This window comes from Podarcis gaigeae (assembly GCF_964106915.1).
Source record: "Podarcis gaigeae genome assembly, chromosome: 1".
Classification (NCBI taxonomy): Eukaryota; Metazoa; Chordata; class Lepidosauria; order Squamata; family Lacertidae; genus Podarcis; species Podarcis gaigeae.
The window spans coordinates 93,696,113-93,715,402 of NC_139678.1; the positions used below are offsets into that span (position 1 = coordinate 93,696,113).

General features: G+C 39.8%; 2 protein-coding genes across 7 annotated transcripts in view; one reads left to right on the forward strand and one right to left on the reverse strand.

Moving 5' to 3' along the window:
- Positions 1-217: 217 nt before the first annotated feature.
- On the forward strand, positions 218-17,745 carry CEP70 (centrosomal protein 70). 6 transcript variants are annotated; one of them, XM_083709045.1, is made up of 19 exons: positions 218-339; positions 1,769-1,842; positions 2,587-2,688; positions 3,389-3,488; positions 4,357-4,480; positions 5,387-5,567; positions 5,848-6,017; positions 7,686-7,745; positions 7,978-8,080; positions 9,076-9,164; positions 9,674-9,745; positions 10,478-10,577; positions 11,011-11,184; positions 12,157-12,303; positions 12,839-13,007; positions 13,377-13,491; positions 15,041-15,120; positions 15,991-16,056; positions 17,385-17,745. In XM_083709045.1, the coding sequence occupies exons 2-18, from the start codon at positions 1,834-1,836 to the stop codon at positions 16,047-16,049; spliced, it is 1,854 nt and encodes a 617-aa protein (XP_083565171.1). In that variant the 5' UTR covers positions 218-339; positions 1,769-1,833; the 3' UTR covers positions 16,050-16,056; positions 17,385-17,745. The 6 variants fall into 6 exon arrangements, with proteins under 6 accessions (XP_083565171.1, XP_083565174.1, XP_083565169.1 ...); XM_083709048.1 differs by lacking the exon at positions 17,385-17,745 and adding an exon at positions 15,588-15,620 and having other exon boundaries at positions 15,988-16,159; XM_083709043.1 differs by having other exon boundaries at positions 15,991-17,745.
- Positions 16,204-19,290, reverse strand: part of ESYT3 (extended synaptotagmin 3) — a 39,439-nt gene continuing 36,352 nt past the window's right edge. Inside the window, exons 21-23 of the mRNA XM_083707039.1 lie at positions 17,696-17,801; positions 17,251-17,300; positions 16,204-16,972 (exon numbers count right to left, since the gene is read on the reverse strand). Coding sequence (XP_083563165.1) covers positions 16,927-16,972; positions 17,251-17,300; positions 17,696-17,801 — 202 coding nt within the window. The 3' untranslated portion in view covers positions 16,204-16,926. The remainder of the gene's footprint in view (positions 16,973-17,250; positions 17,301-17,695; positions 17,802-19,290) is intronic.

The window sequence follows — 19,290 nt, forward strand, 5'->3', positions numbered from 1 at the left end:
AACGTGAGGTATTTGTCTCCAGTATAAAGCGCAGCATCTTTTTCCTGCGGCCGCCAAGTAAAGAGGAGCGAGCGAGCCAAGCTCAGAGAGTAAAACCTGCGTGGGATTGACAGCTCCTCTTTAGAAATGGTTCCCTCCCAGTCCCTAGATGGAGCCGAAAGGCGCCCATACTTAGAAGGGGAGGAGACTGAAGCCCAACCCTGGGGGCGGCCTTGCTGCGAGGATTTCCTCCAACCCGCAGCTGAAGCTGCAAAGCCCGCCTATAACGGCTGGGAGAGGCACAGCCCCGGGCCGCTGCAGAAAAGAAGAGGCTGGAGCTTGTTATATCGTCCGCGCCAGGTAATGGTCTTTTGAGTTCTCGATGTGAGCAAGTAAAAGTGAGGACACGTGTCAAAGAAAGGCGCAAGGGCCCAAAGGGAATTTAAGGTGCTTGTGGAGGGAGAAGGCGGCGGCGGGTGGGGAGCCTGTGGGGAGCTGTTATATTGCTTTTACATGTGCTGGTGCTTTTCATTTTTAGGCCTCTTTGCACAGACAGCGTTTACTAGAAGTATAGTAAGGGCTTTAATTTATATTCTGGTTTGCCACATGAGCTGCAACTTCAGAAGATAAAAACAAATAAAACAAATACTCCTCTGCAGCTTAAACAAACTTGCTCATCGATTCTCAGCTTCTGCCCCAAGAATATTCAAAACCACTTAAACTCTAGCGTGTGCCGGTAAAAGGCAACACTTTGTTATCTGCAGCAGTTTTTTTTTAGTAACTTGAAACCTTGCATGTGCTTTCACTAGCAGAAATGCCCTTCAGGCCAGGGAATACATCTAACCATCAGCTCCTTGTAGTTGCCATGACTGTTACTCTATATAAATATTTGTTTTAGTGTTTTAAAATTGTAAACCACCTTGGCAGAAAGATAGTATATAAAGCCATCCAATAAGAAAACCAGGCAAAACCCACACACTCTACAAAGCCAACCTCCACAAAAAGGCAAACCCCCCCCCAAACAGGCAAAGGCACTTTGCCATCCCCAGAAGCACTCTTCACAAACCCAGACAGGCAAAAGCGACTCATCTGTCCCAAAAATCCACACGCACAAAAGGCAAAGTTACCCAAAAACCCACAGATGATAAGCAAACGCACACATACCCCCCAAACAGTAAAACAGCCCACCAAGAAACAGAAAAAAATCCTCCTCAAATGAAAAAACCATTTACCCCAAAACATGGAACATCCCCTATAATAGACAAAGCACAAGCTTCCTTTTGCACAACCTGCACAGACATCTCAGTCACACACACACACACACACACACACACACACATAAAGCAAGCAGGCACCAACCCAACTGGCAAAAAGATCACTTTCCCCTTTACTGAACAGTAGAATCACCACTGTTTCTAATCACCTGCAACTATTATGCTGCTATTCATATGTGCAATGAGCCCTGTTTTGCTCTTATGATTTTTTGAAGAATGTGCAGGAGTCTTAAATTGGAAGGTGGGTGCTTTCAGTTTGTTTCTCTGTTGTACTTTGAATGCATCCTTAATAAGTTTGAACTAAAGGGGTATTCAGTGATAATGTGGACTTCTTTGTGAAGGACCTCCATGTTAAAGGATAATCAACAATCCCTTTGCAGACTTCAGCCATCTGAAATGGAAAACAGAAGGGGAAATAAGAACTTATCATAATATTGCCACATGTAAAATTTGTTCATATCAAATTTTCCTCCTATGTGTTTCACCATATTTTTCTCCTAAATGTATTTTTTGAGATTACAGAAGAGATTGGAATATTGACCACTAATCAGCTGAAACCAAGGCTCCAAAATAATTTACTATGACAGAGGTATTTGAACTTTAGATAATTGATAACTGTACATATGTGGAATTGGTAAGCAATAATACAGTAACCTTTAGTATATTATGCGTATAATGTATTCTTTAAAATGTTTGAAGTGTTGAGGGAAGAAGCCATTTATCCCCACACAAGACAAGATGTTATTTACTCTACTGTCTGTACTCACTTTCTCAGGAGTAAGTCCCACTGAATTCAGTTGGGCTTACTTCTGAGCAGACATGTTTGCACATTGTTCTGCTGGGCTATAGTTTAACTTACATGAAGAAAGTTAGGTGAATCCTATTTACAATTGCAACCCTACTCTTAGTAACTGGGGAGTAAGCCCTTTGAGTTCAACATGACTACCAAGTGATATTCTGTATTGCTCTAAAACTGGATTCTATGTATGCAAATACTATCTAACTGTTTATTAATTTGTGCCCAGTTTCAGTTTCCTTTTCTTTGTAAAGCAGAAAAATAACCAGATTAAAGCTGTACAAAAGTGTGTATTTTGCAGACGAAGTCTGCATATTTTAAAAAAAACGAAATCCAAAGGAATCATAAAAGATCATTCTATCAGAATTATGTGTAAGACTTGGATCTGTTGTTCCTCCACCTAAGCTTCTATGCAGTAGTATGCATCCACGGCTGCAATCCTATATCCACTCTTTGTGGAGTAAGCGCCACTAAGTAGAGTAGATAAACTTAGCATTTTGGTGTGTTTTTAACACATTCCTTTTGTTCGGTTTTCAGAGCTCTCAAAGTTGTAGCTTGCCCACAGAGGCAGCATCAGGTTCTATGATGATACATTCCTGCCCAGAAAGAATGTCTAATGGTAGTCAGAGAATGGATGAGGTAAGAAGTTAGAAAGTTATACTTTCTCAAAGTGTAGAACATTTTGCACTGAATTAATTGGGCTCTTGTAGAATGTCTTAAAATAGATTATGACTGTTGAACATGTGTGAAACAGGGAGCCACTTGAGGGGAATATTTGAGGGTGTGATTTCTCTCTCCCTTTCTCTGCCTTTTCAGTTGCTTGATTTTTCTTTTTTTTTAAATTGTGCATATGGAATTATGAATGGGTCAGAGTGGTTGAATATATAAAGAAGGCTCATAACAAGCCTTTAATTGGGATGAACTTTTATGGAAGAAGGGAACCTGGGGAAATTAAGTGGGAATAAAAAACACAATTAACATGAACGTAGTGAAATTAATAAAATATAAGTTCTATACAGTTTACTTTTACCCCATTTTACAACAAAGCAAGAAGTGTTTTTATGGTATTGCTCAGTGAAAGAATTTGTTATCACAAATTGAGGAGGTGCTCTCACTTATGACCAAATTGGATGCAATTGAAACTCATAAAATGTTGTGATGTGGGGTTCATAGTCTGCCATTGTGGCACATTTGCTGCCTTAGGTATGTTGACAGCGGTGCTTGGAAGTGGCATTGAGTGAATAATTAGTAGAGAAGCAAATTAGAGAACAAACAAGAAAAAGGTGTATACTCTAGCACGAAGAAACTCACAATATTTTCCATTTTGTCTGACTTTAAGCAGGAGCAAGAAGAATGGGGAAAATTAAACAAGTTATTAAGGCAACATGGCTTAAAACCTGTGTACCTTGATAAACCTGGAACCAGCAGAAACATAGCAGGTAAAACATCTGTTTTAGAAAAGAAACTGTAAATCAGCCTTCAGTTGAATTTTTCACTTTTCTAATTGCTTGAAGATGTGAATTTTCAAGTGTCCACAGTGTCGTTCATATTATATGGCTGCAAGGGAAGTGTGCATGATCAGCTATGTTACTACAGCTATGTTACTTGGTTTAATCTACATACAAAATGTAGAAAATTAGTATGGACCAAGGCAAATGTTAGATGCCATGTATTTATTTTTTTGAGGATGCCTCCACCTGGCTCAAGCACTACGAAGTGTCAAAAACAAACACACTGCTTTCTTGTTTAAGCCATCTGGAGATGTTAACCTACACTTAACTGTTTTCCTATAGGTACCTCTGTCACAATGTGCCTTCTTCATTCCAGTGGCCTGTTTTGAGACATTTGTTATAAAATGTGGTATTTTTTAATGAGCTTGTCAAGGACTGCCTTATTCCATATGAACCTACCGAGACCCTGAGATCATCTTTTGAGGCTGTTACTCGTGTGCTTCCTCCAGAGGGTGGCAACATCTTACGTCTGGAGGGTGGCAACACGAGAACAGGCCTTCTCTGCAGTGGCTCCCCATTTGTGGAACGCTCTCCCCAGGGAGGTTCACCTGGGACCTTCATTATACATTTTAAGGCACCAGGCAAAAATATTCCTCTGCTGTGGGGTGTGTCTGTGTGTTATTGTATTGTTCTTGTTTTTACTTTGATTATGTATTCTGTGTTTTTATATCGTGATTTTATCCTGTGAACCACCCTGAGACCTGCAGGTATAGGGTGCTATACAAATTTAAGAAATAATAATAATAATAATAATAATTAATAATAGTGACTTTTTAAAATAAAAAAACCTTTGCAGATAGGATTGTTATGGACAGACAGACTTCGCAAGCAATACGATATGCATTGAGATCATTAATGGAAGAAACAGAGCGTCAACGTAAAATAGTTCGTGGCTTGATAGAAGAAAATCGCCAAATTAGGTAATAATGTTTCTTAGAATTCTTCTGCGGCATCTAACAGGCTCAATGCAGAGAGTTCTGAACCAGCCTAGAGGCTGGAAGGGGACCATCTTCACCTCTGTTCTTTGCTAATCAGAGTTCTTCACTCTTGCCATGTTTTGCTTTACAGTGGTAGAATTGTTGCAGGGGAGACTGGCAGGCTGCTCTTGAAAGCAGAATGTCGTACTAGCTCAGCCTTCTCCAACATGGTGCCTCCAGAGGCTGCTGTACAACAACTCCCATCATCCCTTACCCTTGGCTGTGCTGGCTGGTGCTCATGGGAGCTGTAATCTTAAGAGATCTGGAGGGCACAAAGTTGGGGGAAACCTGGACTAAATGCCCTGATCCACTATAGCAGTTTTTACTTACTTCTGTTACATTGACTTGTCAATTTTTCTGCTTCCTAGCTTTCACAAAGTCTTGCTCACAACTGCTCTATTTCACTTGTTTTGTGGCTTAAAAGTTCTGACCTGCCCGTTACGGCATTTTGGAAGCTGCTCCATGCATTCTTCTCATTCCTGCACAGGAATGCCAGCTATTGGGGGGTTACATGATAGGTCAGGATTTGTCCCTGTGTCCATTCTCCAATGTGAAGAGGTATGCCTTGTTCTTCAAAGAGCGAGGAAAGAACATGTGGCTTGTTTTTCATCAAGTCGTGTTTCCCAAACTGATGCTTCACTTTGGCTCATGTACTTACAGCATGTGAAAAGCTACAAGAAAACGGAAAATCCTTCAGGAGAACTTGTTTATATTGTCTTTTAAATGCAGATTCTTTAATTCAGATTAAATACTTTAATCTGGAAAACTTTAATTCAGATTAAATTCATTTAGTGACGTAGTTTTCACTGAAGGAATTTATTTTCTATTTTATTTTATTTTTTAAAAAAGAGATGAACTACGTTTAGAACGAAGTCGGGCTTCTCGGCAGGAACAACGAGCCAATGAGCTCGACATCATTGTGGAAAACGTCAAACAGAAAATCTGTCAGCTGGAAGATAAGTCTATAGCTCATGCTTGTGAGCAGCAGAACCAAGTCAAGGAGCTTCAGAAAGATCAGCAAGCTTCACAGGTACTTAATTAGTAGAGATGTGGAATTCATAAGTTAATCATATCAGGGGATTACTGATCACAGAATCGATACCATTGTACAGTATGTCATGGCAGAGTGTTTTGACCTTATTGGTGATGCACTTTTAAAATGCACTTGCAAGAAAAAGAATAAAACGAGTTACCTCTTTTAAGAAAGTGAGAGACTTAGAATGGACAGAGCAAATGAATTCTGGCCTACCATTTACTTCCCTTCTTAGGACCGTTCTGCCTTCTGTGATTCCCTTGCGTTCTGCTTGCAGGCAAAGAATCAGCAACAGATCGACAAGCTCCGAGAGCAAGAAGAGACTATTGCCCGTTTGGAAAAAGAGCTTAAAAAGATGGACATGGAGGAGGAGGAGCGTTTGGCTACACAGAAAAAAATATTTCGGCAGTTCTGCAAACAGGCTCCAAGAACTCACTTGGATCAGCAGTAAGTCATTCTTGATAATTCGTGAGAGATTTGTGCAAATCTTAACTTTTGCAAGGTGAGTATTTCTCACTGTAATCTGAAGCATGAGCTTACTTGGGAGTTGCATAGGATTTCTGGCCATTCTTGGTTAGTACTTGGATCCAGGTACTTTACCTGTACTTTACAGGTACTTGGGACCAAGTACTTTACCTGTAGTGGTGATGTTGCTGCCACCTCTGTGGATGTTGTGTTGCCTTGCGGTGAATAAGGAGATGCAGGACAATCCTGGTGGTGCCATTTAAAATCTTGTGTATTTTTATAGTCTATGAGTAGTATTCAACTAATTTTTACTTAGAGTAAACCCACTGAAATTAATAGATCTAGCTTAGTTACGGTCATTGCTTTACCCTGTCTACTCTGCGTAAAAATTAGTTGACTACCACCCTATATATTTAATAAATATACCCCCAAATTTTAATATTCAGGCTGCACACATGCCATACTTTTAAAGAACATAACTTCTCCCAAATCATCCTGGGAGCTTTAGTTTATCTCTCACAGAGCTACAATTCCCAGCACCCTTAACAGATTATAGTTCCCAAGCTTCTTTGAGGGAAGGCATGTGTTTTAAACGTATGGCGTCTATGCAGCCTATTACTCCAAAGAAGGTCCATAGGAAAAAAATCAGAACTACCACAGGGTGGCAGCAAAAGGAAGAAAATGTCTAATAATCTCTGGCTTTATAACAAAGCTAGTTCCAAGCAGCAATACATTGACTTGTTATGTACTGTTAAGTCTGATGTTTTTTACAAAATTAACTCACCTCGTAGATCATTGTATGACAAATACTGTAAAATCCCGAAGAGTACAAAGCATTCTGTAAAATCTACAGTGGTGATGCTTTTTTGAGGAAAAAAAAAACCCCCTCTACTACCCAAACTTGATGGAGATCTGATTTTGTGTTTTTTCCACTTATTTTTAGTAAACAAAACTAACATTACATGTTATGTAAGTATCTGAAAAGCTTTTCAAACTTGTCAGAAGTAGTTAGAATTGAAATGTTTTTCTTGCTGGGGCAGGGGAATATTCAACAAAGATATCTTAGTTTGGTTTAAGTGTTTATATTAAAATAGAATCACAAGTACACTGTGATAAATTTCTGAGGAGAGTTGTTGGAAGAGATAGAAAGAGTCTGAGACATTACTATCACCTGTTTTTTCTGTTCTAAGTGTCTTTTGTTTTTTGCCTACATCCTTTCAGGAAGTGTGGGGGCTGGTGGCCTCCTTCGGGGTCTGGGCCTTCTTCCCTCTCATCCATCTTGCTACTGTTTTGAACTCAGGTCCCAGAGCTTCTGAAAAAGGATTGATTGCTAGGAGGGAAGATGAGTTACATATGCTTGCACTGCATAGGAATAGTTACTTGAAGACAAAAGTTAATTACAAGCTGATTTTAGATTTTCCCATATTAGATCCATTCCAATTGCCCAATTGTATTCATTCCAGTACTAATTGCTTGTATGTATTTTATAAAGAGTTGTTCTTCTGAAGAATACATAGTAGTGGAATAGATTTTGGAACATTTTGTATGATATAGCTACATTGTCATCATTATTGCTATAATAATAATATTTTGTTTATGTACTAAAATTTTTGCCACTCTTATGGTGTGTTTTCCCTTGTTTCTTTCTAGGATTTGTTCTTTAATTGACCATTATGAGTCTCAGATCAAGCAAGTGAGAAAAGAATTAAGGTAAGAAGAGAACTCATGTTAGAAGGAGTTTCATAATACGATAAAAAAGATGAATAGGAAAAGTCGTCAATACAAAGTGAGTGATTCGATGGTGGTGTATCGATGGCTGAATAGATCAGGTATTCAGGTTAGTCTTGCGGAATAGGTCTCACCAATCAAATGATTTCTAGTTTTGTAATTTTAGTATTTTTCACTGTAGTGGAACACATTTTAACTTGGATTTCCTTCCTAGGAGATATAACAGAGAGCCTGATCATACACAAGGAGAAGGGAAAAATGAGGAAGAATTCTTGAAGGACATAGATGCCACTCCAAATTACAGAGCCCTACTCATGGTAAGGCACAAGCAGGTACCCATGGATATAGAAACTGTCCAACCTCTAGGGAGGAAGTTAAAGGTGTCCACTTCAGGTTTATGCTGAAGACAAGATGCATGAGTGGCAGTCTTCCAATGACCTCCCCTCCCAGTAGCTGTTCCCAGGCTGTTTTCTACCTTGGGACAAATATTTCTTGGATGTCTGTCACTCTCCCCCGGATGACTGCCAGATGGAGCGCTTCTACAATGGGTGCAGCAGGGTTGCACTTGGTGGCTGCATAGTATATAGCAGCCGATCACTGGGGAATTTTGACAAAGGCTCCTATGCACATAGAGTTCCTCTGTGCAAGGGACAATCCTGCCCCAATGTGGAGGAGCTGTTGTGTGTAAGCCCCTTCTTGTGCTTACCAAACATGTGTCCAGCAAGGCCACCAGGTTTATTGGTGGGAGGGGAGATAGGCCATGCAGTCTTGTATAAAGGTTCCCATTGTTCTCTTCTAAATCTACCCCATCCCCCCAAAAACCTGCCAAAGTTAATCCCTGGTTTGATTTAAAACAAAACTCAGCAGTTTGCATCATCCCTTCTGTTTGATTCTCAGCATATTGTGTGGAGATGGGCACCCTTCAGTGATCTGGTTGCTGTTTGCACAGCATGGAACAGCCTCCAACCCAATGACTGACTGGCTGTTTAATTTTAAATATCATATGTAATATTTGGCTTTTATCACCTGGTTTTATAACTTGAGATAAAGTGAAAATGGTCATATACTTTTGAATAGATGGAATTTTAAACTTAAGAGTTTCTGATTCAAACCACAGTTCATCTGTAAGCTCCCTGGCTGACTATTTGAGGAAGTCAGTATTTCTCAACATTTTGTTGGTAAAGCCCCTTAGTATATAGCAATAGTACAGTATATTAGTGACTTATTTAACCCACTTGTTGTGAAGACAATTGAGGTTAGTGACATTATGAATGCTTATATGACAACATATTCATTATAAAAGTCTTTGAAGTCTTTCCAGACTCAGATAATCGAAACAAAAGCCAGAAATGAACAGCTGTTACGTGAAAATACAAATCTCAGCAAAGAGATGGAAATCAGGTAAATAGTGTGAATGTTTTATAGGCTGTTAGGAAAGCATAGCTGCTTCACAATGTAATTATTTCTTTAATAGTAAAAGTGATCTATAGCCTTCTATTCAGAATAAATATCTTTCTGATGCAGCTTCAAATTAACTAAAAAACCAACAAAACATTGAAGCCACAATAACCACATATGAAAAGTAATTGGGATTCTTCCCAGTAGGTGGTTGCTGGCAGATGGCCCTGTGGGAGGTGAGAGAAATCTAGCTAGAGCTGGCTTTGAAGTTGTCTTTACCTGCCTGCCTCTCTCTGCTCGATTCCTTCCCACTGGGCAGCTGTTGCCCTATGAGGGAGGTGAAAATCCATCTGAAGCAGCAAGCAATCTTCCACAAATCTGGAAAAATCCAAAATATGCAACTGTCTCCATAGATACTACTTAGTGGTTGATGAGGGAGGGTGGCATGCTCTTCTGCTCACTTTAAAAATTATGATTCTCTAGAAATGCACTGGATTTTTTTTTCCTTTTAGACCAACTGTGCAAGAGCTAAAATTTTACAAGCACCAAGTGAAGAAGCTGGAGAAAGCACTGAAGAATATCAAGTAACTAATTTCCATTAAGCATTAACAATAGATCTCTGTTTTGAAGATGGAGAAAGCAGGGGCCTTTTAGAAATAACCTTCTTCTGAAGGCAGGCAGACTTAAAAGAAAGCCAAAGAACAGAGGCACACAAGCTTTCACTGTAGTTCTAAAGATGGGCTGGTGGAAAGCAAAAGAATGTTGTGAAGAATAAGAGCAAAAGCATGTCTCAGTACTATCCCTGGAGATTGTGGATGTGCTTGTAGACTCAATCACATGTGTGAAGTGATGGGAAAAGAATCTGAAGTTGGTGAGAACTGCAGGTTTCCCCAACAACCACTTCTGCCAGTCTTCTACAGTCAAACCTCGGCTCCCAAATGCCTCCGTTTTGGAACATTTCGGCTCCCGAAGACCAAAAACCTGGAAGTAAATGCTCCAGTTTTCTAACGTTTTTCGGAAGCTGAACTTCCAACGTGGCTTCTGCTGAAGTGCAGGAGGCTCTTGCAGCCAATCAGAAGCAGTGCTTGGTTTTCGAACATTTCAGAAGTGTTCTGCTTCTACACTTTTTGTGGTTGGGACAATAATTTGTATGAAGCATTAAAACTGGGTTGAAATGTACATTTCAAACGAATTTAAATACATCTATTTCATTTTGTGTGCTGAATATATAAGCAAGAGAGGTTATAGAAGCATTTTTTGAAATATTTCCCCCCTTCTTGCTATAGTTCCTTTTTTCTTTTTTACCTGCAATATAGATCCCATGATATTGATGAAGAAGAAAGCATGAAAGAAAACAGAGAATGTAAAAGCACTACAGGAGGGGTACTTCAGGAAACCTGCAGGAAATACTTGCAGGTAGGTGGGCTGCCGTTGCAAGAGCTATTAAAAATGCACTCATTTCCAAAATAAGGGTATTTTCCCACCCTTATTACATGAATGAGTTGTGGAGTGCCTCAAGCTCACATTCATACCACCTCTCCCCTTTTGTGTCTCTGAGAAGATTTGAAGCTTTTGCTTCCAATTTTGAACTAGCTGCAGTTTTCCTTGACATTTGAACTTGGGAAACTTCAGTTTCATTTAACTGTAGCTAGAACAAACTAGGGTCAGACTTTGATTTCAGTTTTTGGTTTGTCTGCTCACTGGATATTTTAAAATACCCCCAGTCTCCTGTGAAAGCCAAGTCTTCTATTGTATTTTTAATATTAATTAGAGTGTGTATTTAGCACTGCAATAGTATCTGTCATAATTTCTGCTGTGTGGTTTTTCTGACAAATATTTAACATGAAAGGTGTTGTCCAGCATTGACGCTGTTATAAGAAGCCCAAGAAGAGCTCCGTTGGTCACGCATTTGCAGCGGAAAGGGTTGCCGCAAAGCTGCCCTAAAGGGGATGAGCAGGAATGTGGATTTGAGCACCTTCCTCTTACAGTTGAGATGTGGGCTGACCAGCTAATGGCCCTAAAGGTACGGATGGTCTTTGATTTCAACCTTTCTTTCTCTAGCTAGCTAGTTCTTCAGATGTGTGCCTTGTGTGTTTTCCATAGATAATAGTTTTCAACTTATTTCAAACTAATTATCCTGATAAGCTGCCGCCTTCTTCTGAGAGGAGCAAAAGAGAGGAATGTCATCCTTTTCATTTTTAACAAAATGTCATTGTAGATTTATGTGTTGTTTAATATATTATTTGCTCCTTTTAAAATTCACAGTACAAACACAATGAGCTCTGACCATTAAATAGAAATTGCACATGCTCATATTCTGGCCATTCGAGTTACTCCTGATAGTTTTGCTGATAGTTAAAATCCTTCTAGCTGCCATTTCTCCTTTAGGAAGAACATACTAACAGCTCTCTGTTTTCAACTACAGGATAAATGGCTTTGGAGGAAATTTTAATTAGAAAAATGGTGCTTTGGGGAGGTCAGATATCTCCCTGTACTCCCCCAGCCCTGTGGTCCTAATCTGATCTCCATCTGCTCAAGCAGCTGTTTTTTTTTTACTTTTAGAACAAAAAAAATGTGATTCTGATTTGGATGTCTCACACAAAACACAAGGATCACTTTCAGACAGGCAGAGCAATCCAAACCTCCCTTATGCTGGACTGGGTGGAGACTGTATTAAGTAGAGGGGTTGCTCTACCCAGCTGCCCTGGCAAATATCACCAGTGCCGACTTCCGCTTGCTGGTGGGTTCCCTGCTGGCATGATCCAGCAAAAAGCCCCAAAACACAGTGCTCTGGTAGTGGGGCTACGCCAGCCCTGAATCGGCTGGATCCCAGGCAGTTCACCCAATGGCATCAGGTCTGTTCATCTTGTCCCCCACCTTCTGAACTGCACAAAGCCTCACAAGCGAGAGAGGGGAGTGTGGATTGTGCACAAAAATATGTTAAGTTAAGCAGGCACTGTGGTGGCTTCTAATAATAATTTCTTGCTCTTTCAAGACTTTGCATAGGTCCCTGAAAAAATTGTTTCTGCAACTAGTGCCTTGGTGTATGGTCACGGTGCAGGATAACAGTGAATATATTAGAGTTGAAGACCTTCAGCTCATGGTAGATGAAATCTCTGAAGAAGTAGTAAATAAAGAAAAGGTAATTTTGTTCCAGAGCTATGTCTTTTCAAAGTTCTAGTATGAAATTTGCATGTGCTAGTATCAAGCCCTGTATTTATTTTATTTTACAATTATTAATATGCTGCCTTTTGTTGGGAAAGATAGCAAGGCATTTTCAGAAGAAAACCAAGAAAATATAAACCACAACTTCCAGAGTTCAGGAAAGATGGTACTATTAAAAAAAATAATCTGGTACAAATATTCAGATAAGATACAGGACACGCTTCCATTAATGCAGTAGAAAATTAGGGTCCTCATTGAATTTTGCTTCAAAGAATCACTTTGGCTGTGTTAGGTTTTTTTAATTACCTCAGTCCTGATTCTGCTTATACTTATAAAAACCAACCAATTAATTCCTTTAAAGTCTTATAAATCTCCTTGCACTAGTGTAACTGTTTAGTTAGATAAGGCTTCTATGTTTTGAGGAAGACGTCTTCAATGTTTCTGTATGCACCCTCAGCCAAGATTTAAAACTACTTCATCCTGAACCCCCCTTTTTGTCTTGCATCCTACAGAGAAGTTGTGTGCCTTCACAAGAAGCTTTGTATGCAATGGTGTCTCACTTTCAAAAGCTCTTTGATGTGAAATCTATTAATGGAATTTATCCTCGCATGAATGAAGTTTATACAAAACTTGGTGAAATGATCAATGCTATGAGAAACCTCTGTGATCTTTTAGAACTAGGTATGGATAATCTTTCCCTTCCTCCGATGTGCATCCCTCAGCTTGGGATGCAATAATAAAAAATAATAAATGCAGGGTGTCGTAATAATTGCTAAAACGTAATTTCAAATAAATACGATTTAGAATATTGTCTGGCTTCCGAGTGGGTGTCTGTTGTACTTTCCCAGATCTGCTCTTTGTGTTTAGTATCTCCCAAAGCTTGGTCCTGTCCCCCAGTATCCTTAACGTTATTGCTTTTTAAAACAATCTGTATCCGGAATGGAACCTCGAGAATCATTCCACATTTAGTGTGTGTGTTTGTGTTGGCAGTCACTTCCAGTGAGATTGCTCCTTGGTTTGTGTGTCTTGAAATGGATGTTTTCTTCCCAGATACTTCTGCCCCACCCAGTGTCCTGGTCAACAGGGTTGGAAAGCTGTGCAGTCTGCTCAATGAGAATGTGTCCCAGCAGGTAGAGCAGTTGCTGGGCACCCCTGACATCCAAAGGTATGCAAGCCCTTGATAAATCATAGTAGTAACTCTTGAATGATACATTTAGATCCATATTGCTGTGGTCATTCTCAGTACTTCATTCAATAGATCAGCCCTCAAAACCCATAACTTCCTTTTGAACCCTCTGGAATAACCCCTCAGGCTTAGTGGTTTGGAAGACTATGTGCATGTAACTAAAAGGACACTTCTTTATTCTGTTTGCTTCTACCTCTGCTTTCCTTGTGTCAGTTTCTGGATTGTGAGCCCAGCAGGGCAAAACCTTGTCCTGGTAAGGCACCATTTATCTGGATGGTGGTACCAAATAGTTGGCTATCCTAAGAAAGTATTTTATTGGTCATCTCCATGCAGCTATGGTGCAACCCATTCTTTGTGGAATCAGGCTATGGCAAGTCTTCCGCTGCTGTGTCAAGTGACCTTTGTCGATCTGGTGCTCCATGTTGGATGGGGCTGATGGGTGTTTTAGTCTACTGTACCATGCTGGCAAAGGCTGCTGTAGAAGACCCTCACAGCCTTTTTACACAAGCCCTGCTTTTGCAGTTAAATAGCCAGTGGCAATTGAAGTACATATATATTGACATCATAGAAGTAGTTATGGAACATTCCATGATGGGACCTCATTTTAATCTAATCCTAGAACTAAGAATCAAGTTTTCTTTGGGGGGGGGGCACTGTGACCCTCTCAATAGAATAGCTGCCTTGATATATGATCTCTCATACTCCACTGATGAGTGATATTATTTCTGCTACCTTTTGATTTGTAATCTGAAGTTAATACTGCTTCCCCAGCCCATTGTGACTTGGCTTCTGCATGAGATCAGACTTAAGTTTTAATAAACTATGGACTGCACAACTTTGTTGGTCACTTGGAGTATACGTGACACACTTCTTTTGTAGAAATTCCTTAAACTATGGCCTTTCCCTGCTGTTGTGGCAAAGCAGGGGTGAGGAAACTTTAGGGGAGAAGCTGCATCATGCCAGTTGAAAGCTGTTGGAGTGTAGTGCCATAGTTGGTGAGGCCAGACAGAGGGCCCCTGCCCCATGGAAACAGACATCCTATTATTGCTGACTACCCTATTTAAAAAGGAGAGAGAAGCAGTGCACAGCTTTGGTATTGTTTGTTTTCTTAGAGGCTAGATAAGTGTTCTCATGTTTCAGCAGTACTGCAAGGCAGCAGTTAAGCACCTACACTCCTAGCTGCTAAAGATGCAAGTAGCATAGCTCTGCCAATTTACACTATTCAAATTGCTGGCTACATGTAGCCATATACCCCATAGAGTAATTGCAAGGGAAGAGAATCATATTTGACCCCAGTTTCAAGGTAAAACACATCCATAAGCAGAGATGTAGCCTGAAGTAATAGTGTGAGTATGGTGTTAGAAACAGATGACCCTAGATGGATCTTATCAAGGAGAATTCTTATAAGGAGAATTTTGAAACTTGGAATATGAAGAGCTGGGAGGAAGGAAGCACAGATTTCAATGGGTTAGTTTCTGAAATGAAAACTGCAGGGAAATGAATGTGGCACAAATGATTTTTTTTCCAGCATTGTCGACGAGTTAAAAGAACATGATAACTTTTTCCAAGCATTTAAAGGTCTTATTGAAGACTTGCTTCATATTCTAGGTAAGTGATTTCTGCAACTTGCATCTTCCTGGTTCCCCAGAATCAGAACAGACGTAGGCAGGCATTCTGTTATTTATTATCTATACTAATAGGAAGTACTTGATGGAATGTTTCTCAGTTGTGTTTTCTGGTTCCTCAATCGCTACTGTTCCCTAACTTTTCTAGTTTTAGGCATGTGTACAGGTATTCCTATACCTGCAAATGTACATTTCACTCCACCCCACCCCCCACACCTAAAGCATACAACAGCATGCTTACTAGCTCCTTAGTTGTCATGTTTCCCAGTATGCAAAATTTAGGACTTTGCCTTTTGAGAGGGAGCCAAAATCATTTCCCATTTGGGTTTTCCCATTTTTAATCCTAAAGTCTTACACAAGACCTCAGTATTTATTTTTTTAAAAACACCCAAGCCCCATTTATGTAGTGCTATTATAGTCTATTGTATCCACCCCCTTTATTTTTACTAGAATGCAGATCTCCACATCCTCTTTTGAAATAGATAGGAAACGTTTGAGTGGCTGAAAACAAAATGGCTAGGTAGTACTTATTTGGCTGAGGTGCGAACAGAAGTAGGGGCAAGGCAATAGATCACTCACCAAAACACAAGAAGTGACAAACCACCCACTGAAAAAATGCTGTAAGGAACATCCATGTCATCAGTAGCTGGGTATATACAACAATTTTATACTTAAATTTTATATTAGGTGGGCTGGGGAAGCAGGCTGGCATTTTGACGCTACAGTAAGCTCCTGTACAGCCTGCCCTTTCTGAGGAGACACAACCCGAGTTTATTACTTTGCACAAAGTTATTGTCATCTAGATTTGCACTGTAATAAGTACTGCATATAACAATCACTTTTCTCATTTCAGAGGTCAGAAATCTGACAGATATAGTACCTGCTGTGCAGAAGCTGAAATGGAAAGCCTGATGATTATGTAAGCCATGTCTCAACGTAATACTTACCTACCTCTGTGTGTGTGTGTGTATAGCTGTTGAATAAAAGGTTTTAACTATTGAAATTTTGATATTCACACATAATGGTCCAAGGGATTTTTTTTTCTCTCCAAAAAGTCACAATACCACAGTGTTTAAGTTTCTTTATTAAAATCAGTTTTGTACTCAGTTTAATTTCAGAAAACACATGCATCTTTGGCATAATAAATATAGTTTAAGATTGTAGGGGTTCAGAATGCACTTTGGTTGTGAACCAGAAGACTGTAGCTGCAAAACAGTTTTCCAGTCATCCCTGCACTGGCTTAAAAAGAAGAAGCTGGCACTGAAGTAACAGTCATCACCCCCTGCTGCCCCCCCCCCATCTCAGGAAGAGGGTGCAGGGCAAATAGTGACATATTCTGTGTGAAAGTTTTATATAGCCCTCTGTTATTACAGAAGGTTCCTGAGGTCTCTGCTTCTCAATCAAATAGAGGTGGTGGTCTTGAAGTACCACCTGTTTCATTTCAGCAATCACCGAGAAGGGGCTTTGACTCTCTGCCAGAGCTCCAGATGAGGTGTGCTAGCACTGTACTGCACTACAACCTGGAAGCATTTCCTAGACTGAAGACCCAATGCATGCCACAGGCGTGCATATGAATGTTCATTTTAATTGTGTATTATTGCCAGCAGTACTGCCATCGCAAGTGACCGCAGAACTATTGCCAAAACAGTGCATCTTGAATAAATATTTTATAGAAGCGTATTAAACAATGTGATGAAGATAAATAAAAAATTACAAAGCTATTTTGTAATTAAAAAGTTCAAAATATACATATGTACACTTGCTTCAGCTGTTCATCAGGCAACAGGTATCAACTTTGGGGCTGTCCAGGCTGTCCATTTCTTGTTAGCTGATACCTACAGAAGAACGAACAGAATTGCATTACAAAAATTGCTGGACAGACACTTCCTCCCCCCGTCACTTTTTAAAGCTGATTTTTCTAGTAAGGTTAGACTAGAGGTGATCCCTTTTAGGAAAAAAATTTGTTCTAAAATCAGCAGCAATCCATAACAATTGTAGGAACTGTGCAGGCATTGAAACTACCACATACAACCTTTTGATGCCCTACTATAACTAAAACCCATGTAACTTTTTTTTTTTGTTATGTTCTTATAACCTGTAAATGTAAACATACCATTGGGAGAAGCCCCTGACTAAGTCTTCCTTTGACAAGTCAATCAGCACCTTCAAAACAAACAAACAAATTAAAAATTAAGAGATATTTCAAATAACTTGCTTGAATATTTTCGTTAACTGTCTGAATTACAGATAAATGGTTCAAAAATAAGTAGAGATGATTACCAGGCATAGAAACTGCAAGCAAGTTTTTATTGAGTTATCCTTTGAATGCAGGCGTACTCTTTAATGCAGAGAGGATGTTGTGACAGCACCAGAATTTTGAATATAACAGCAAATGCTTGATTAGTTGGGTACAGGAGATTTCTCTCTTAAGAATGCAATAGAAGTTGTGAGAAAGGGGGTATCATGGCACAACTTGAAGTATATTTAATCTTTCTGCCATGCAATCAATTTCACCAGCTTATTTGCCCTCGTCTTAACTTCTGAAAGCAGTGCCATACCTTTCCAAGCTCCTTCCTTTCATGTGAAATAAATCGCCGTCTGTTTTTCACTGCAATGTCTAAGGCTCGTTTCTTGATGTCTTCCAGAGTGTCAAAAAATTCAAACCTAGAAGTATAGACAGGAAATGCGTATATGAATAGGCACGGAACACAATACGACGAAGAAGTTAAAGCTTTGCAAATTAATTGAAAACACTGCTTCTGATAAGCAATACATTCTTAGCTGCCAAATGTTTGCATCATTGAGATTAGATGAATGGATGAGACAGTTTGACCACACAATCAAGTGGTATATAAATTTTACGAAAAACTAAATAACTACTTCCCTCACTGGTCTTTGCACAGAGGGAAGCATGATTTTTATAAATGTTTTAATGATTTTTAAAAATAGATAACAATTACAAAAGCATTATGTTTTCTGAAGCCCGGGTTGATCTGAAACCACCTTCATCCCCTATTTCAGAGACCACAATTAGGGGGTGTGGTACTAGAATATCAGATTTTCACTTTTTACCCACAAACTGAAACATTAAGATTGTGTGTGTGTACACACTGCAGGCCAGTGCTACTTTTGACCCTTCTGGGCACTTCATGCAAAACAGAAAGATCACTCCATTTCAGAGGCACTCAGTGATCTGATGGAAGTGGACCATCTCCTTGTTACCTCTAAACCAGGTGTGCAGAACCTATGGCTTGTCACTTGCTGGACTCTCAAGGCCCATTAATCCCAGGCAGCATGGTCAGGGGTGATGGGAAATGTAGTTCAGCAACAGCTGGAGGGCTAAAGGTTCCCCATCCCAACTCTAGACAGATAACCTTTTCCTGCTGAGTGTGCTGTAATCTCATGCTCAGAGCTGAAGATACCCAGCTGCTCAGGGGCCATGGACATAGCTCAGTCTGCCCAGTGGCAGGCTTCTGACAAAAGCCTAAGGCAGATCAATTTATCCTCTGCTTTCAGCACACGTTGCTTACCCATTAAGCATTCAGGATCATGAAAGCAAGCCTTTCTCAGAAGAGGGAAGCTGATATACAGAGGAGGGTTCATATTTTCTCTGTTTGAGCTGAGCAGACTTGCTTTAATATTAGATGACGGGGGTCATTTGGTTTGGATCCTAATGAGGTTTCCACTTGTAGGAATGTTTTTAAATGATACAGTTTTAATTATGTGAAGGCTAGAAATACATTTTTCAGATTCTTTGTGCTCCCTCACAGATCTGCTCTGGAGGGTTAAAGGGGATCCCTCTAGAGCAGCAGGAGAGGGAGCTGGGAGAAATAAAATTTGCCTTATTCCTGAAATAATCCTCTGCTGAATCCCAGTCCTGCCCATGAATGAAAGTAGCCCTTCTGTTCACAGATGGCTAGCTGGGATCCCAGCCAGGGTCAGATTATTGTTCACTTAAAAATTGTGATGTGCAGGATTTTGGAGGCATGCTGCTCCTCTTCGCACGTAAAGAAACAAAATAACAAAATTCTGGTTATTTCAGATACTGTATACACAGGTTCTATGTACCACACCAGAAGATCTAGAAATCAGGTAAATTTTTAAAAGCACCTTCCTACAGCAGATGTAAAAAAGCTTCAAAAAAGTGAGCAAA

Excerpts from the sequence above, each read along its gene's own strand:
- CEP70 (XM_083709043.1), top strand. Across the intron at positions 13,008-13,376 it reads CTGTGATCTTTTAGAACTAG|ATACTTCTGCCCCACCCAGT; the intron begins GTATGGATAATC and ends TTTTCTTCCCAG. Across the intron at positions 15,121-15,990 it reads AGACTTGCTTCATATTCTAG|AGGTCAGAAATCTGACAGAT; the intron begins GTAAGTGATTTC and ends TTCTCATTTCAG.